This window comes from Mus caroli, chromosome 4 (assembly GCF_900094665.2).
Source record: "Mus caroli chromosome 4, CAROLI_EIJ_v1.1, whole genome shotgun sequence".
Lineage (NCBI taxonomy): Eukaryota > Metazoa > Chordata > Mammalia > Rodentia > Muridae > Mus > Mus caroli.
In genome coordinates this window covers 85,666,756-85,669,996 of record NC_034573.1, presented here as the reverse complement: position 1 = coordinate 85,669,996, position 3,241 = coordinate 85,666,756, and the positions used below count along the sequence as shown (strand labels likewise).

At 49.3% G+C, this 3,241-nt stretch overlaps 1 protein-coding gene across 1 annotated transcript; it reads left to right on the top strand.

Moving 5' to 3' along the window:
- Nucleotides 1-351: 351 nt before the first annotated feature.
- Tusc1 (tumor suppressor candidate 1) lies at nucleotides 352-1,867 on the top strand. The gene has a single exon (XM_021161342.2). It carries the CDS (start codon nucleotides 600-602, stop codon nucleotides 1,215-1,217), a length of 618 nt encoding a protein of 205 aa, XP_021017001.1. The 5' UTR covers nucleotides 352-599; the 3' UTR covers nucleotides 1,218-1,867.
- The last annotated feature ends 1,374 nt before the right edge of the window (nucleotides 1,868-3,241 follow it).

The window sequence follows — 3,241 nt, the reverse complement described above, 5'->3', positions numbered from 1 at the left end:
GTGACCCAGTAAAGTTTCAACACATAAATTCTCCAGAATTTGTAATGCTACCTGTTTGAGTCAGAGAGCCCCATGGCAGGTGCAGCCCAATAAAGTTTTGTGTTTCTTAAACATGGGCGTGGTTTCAATAGGTTTCAAATGCTATAAATGCAATGAGCTCCCCAGCAGTCTCAAAAACTCATTTTGTTTCAAGACTGTCATGTAAGTCGCAAAGTATGCACTGGTGGCTGTGCTGGGGAGCAGGGCAAGGCGGGATGTTCCCGCAGTGCCCAGGCCCGCGGGAAGCGGTGGCCACCCGGCACCCAGCAGAGGACAAGGCTTTCCCGGCACGGACACAGGGCTGAGCAGCAGAGCCCTCCCCAGGGGCGTCGTGTGTGAGGCGACCAGCGACCGCAGGCCCAGGGGGGCCGCTCAGCCGCGAGAGACAAGGACACGCCTCAGCTCGGGCCAACTCCCGGCCTCCTCTGGCCTGCCGCCAGCACCGCCCGCCACCTTTCTTCCTCCGCCCGCGACCGAGCGCCCAGCCAGGCCCCAAGTCCGCCCGCGCCCCGCGCGCGGCCCCTCGGGCCACGGACTGGCGGCGCGACCAGACCGGACCGATGTGGCGCATGCGTGGTGGCGCCACCCGGCGCGGGAGCTGCGGCGGGGAAGGCGGCGGGAGCCGCGGCGAGTCGGGCCGCCTGGGCCGGGCCCGTGAGGGCGGCGGTGGAGGTGGCGGCGTGGGTTGGCGAGGCCGCGCGGGCGGGGCCCGGCGACAGCTGGAGGAGCGCTTCGCCGACCTGGCGGCCAGCCACCTGGAGGCCCTGCGCGCGCGGGACGAGCGGGACCGGCAGAACGCGCGGCTGCGCGAGGAGAACGCCCGCCTGAGGCTGGAGAACCGGCGGCTCAGGCGCGAGAACCGCAGCCTCTTCCGCCAGGCTCTGCGGCTGCCGGGCGACAGCGGCGAGCGGGAGGCCGCCGTCGAGACCCTCGCCCCGGACGAGCCCGCCACCAACCGCAAGGCGAGAGGCGATGGCCGTGAAGAGGAGCCGGGCAGCCCCAGGGCGCTGCGGGCCCGGCTAGAGAAGCTGGAGGTCATGTACCGCCGAGCGCTGCTGCAGCTGCACCTAGAGCAGCAGGGCGCGCGCCCGCCGGGAGCCATCGAGGAGCCACGGCTCCAAGAAACTGCCACCGGCCTGTGCGCCCATGACCCGGACGTTCCCAGGCCCTGGCTGTAGCCCGAGGGCGCGGAGGGAGGTGGGGCCTGCGCGCGCCCCGCCTCCGTAGTACTCCGGGCTCCTCCCCTCTCAGCACGCGGAAGTTTTAAGTCCTGAACTCCAGCCCCACCCAAGGGCACTTCCGGGCGCCAAATCCATTGGCCTGATGGAGAAAGAGAAGCAAGAGTTCCCCAGTTCCCACTTGTGCAAAGCAACTTCCAAGTACCCTGCTGGTGTGTTGAGAGGGGTCTAGCAACTCTAAGACCTGCTTTAAAGCTGCAAGAACTGGGTGCCTGGTCGCACCTCCCAAATTCTTGAAGTTTTCAAAGTTTTGTGAGGACCAGTTTTTTTTTTTTGCCACCCCCCCCCCCAATCTTTGATGCTTTGAAGGATGAATAGTGTATTTGAGTTGGTGATGCCTGGTCATTCTCCTGTCCACTAAACTCTGCTCTTTTCTCTTATACAACCCACCTTTTAAGTGTGTTTTGTAAATTGCTGACTTGGATAGCCCATGAAGTACTACCTTTTTATAAAGAAGAAAATATTTATAATTGCCCGTCATTCCAGTCCACATATGTTTAATATATTCTGGTGTGTTGGCCTCCAGAGATCTTTTTAGAATATCTTCTGACAGGTGATTTGAGTTGATAAATAAAACTGGTGCATTGAAATCTAAAATTTCCATGACTGTTATTTGATGTTTTGAAGCTTTATAGGTTCCTCTAAGCCTATATATGTTACATATTTTAATATCTGTCTTTGTTTATTTTTTGTAATCTTTTGGATTATTTATACAAAATCTTGACAAAACTCAAGATAGTTTGAAGATTGTTTTATTATTAACCACATTTTAGATTAACAATGCTTATTCAGATAGTTCATGATTATTTCAGGAAATCATAAATTACTTCTATATTATACAAAAAATCCCAGTGAATTATGCCTAAGTTGTGTTCTTCTTATCAGAAAACAAAGAATAACAACACATGCTCTAAACTTGTTTTCTTAAAATATTTATTCATTTGAGACTGAGTAATGCTTGGTAGCTCAGGTTGAGCTAGAACTCAGCCCTCCACCTACTGCCTACTAAGTGCTAGGATTATAAGCCTATACCATCATCAACATAATTTGCCTACTAAGCAGTAAAGAAAATGCAATGTACCTGATAAAACTTGTGGTAGCAAAAAGATGTGCTAACTTTTCCATAAGCACCATAAGGATTATTGGCAACAAAAGTCAGGCCAATCAGAGAAAAGCATAGTTACAATTTTACATGCCCCAGAAACCAAGGGGAAACTTTTGAAGCCATCACTGAATGAATGTTACCCTATAGAAGTTAGTGAATGATAATTATAAACTAAGAGTTATAGACTGAGAGGAGAATCTAGGAAGGCCTATTTGTTTACTCTCTTCTTGACCTCTTTAATGGCATTTTCCCCTGGGCACAGATCATGACTTCTTTCTAAAAGTTGATCTTAGGTCAACTATCAATTTAGATCAAAAATTTCTTTTATGACTATCTCAAATGGGAAAGCATGGGATATTTAAAGTAGTGTTTATACATTTTATAGCTGTCTTTTGAGGAAGGTTTCTGTAACTTGTCTTAAAAAAAGGAAAATTGTGGATTTTATGGCTTGCTTGTGGGAGGAGACAACTTGTGAAAGACCCATAGTAGGTGAAAAAGAGATTATTTGAAAGTGTTCAATATAGGTACACTCAGCTTTGGAGTATTATTCCTGAGCCCCTTGTACATCATGGATTCAAAAGTGTTTAAATGGTTGGCACAGAGGATGGCAAATGAATAGAGAAGTTAAATAATATGTATATACTGTGTATAGCAACTTCCAAAAATTCTAAAAACTACATTTCAAATACTTATTACAAAACAAGGCCCAAGAAAAACTAGTGCTATTGCCTGTTTTGAGAACCCTTTCTATATTGCCTATAGGCAATTGATATTCCATTGTGAATATTGAAGCCTTCCTTTGTGCCTAAAGTATATCAGAATTTGCTGAAAATAGAAGGTATGTGAAAATTTGTGCTAT

What these genes read in the sequence shown, in the direction of transcription:
- Tusc1 (XM_021161342.2), top strand. Translation starts at nt 600, where the DNA reads ATGTGGCGCATGCGTGGTGGCGCCACCCGGCGCGGGAGCTGCGGCGGG.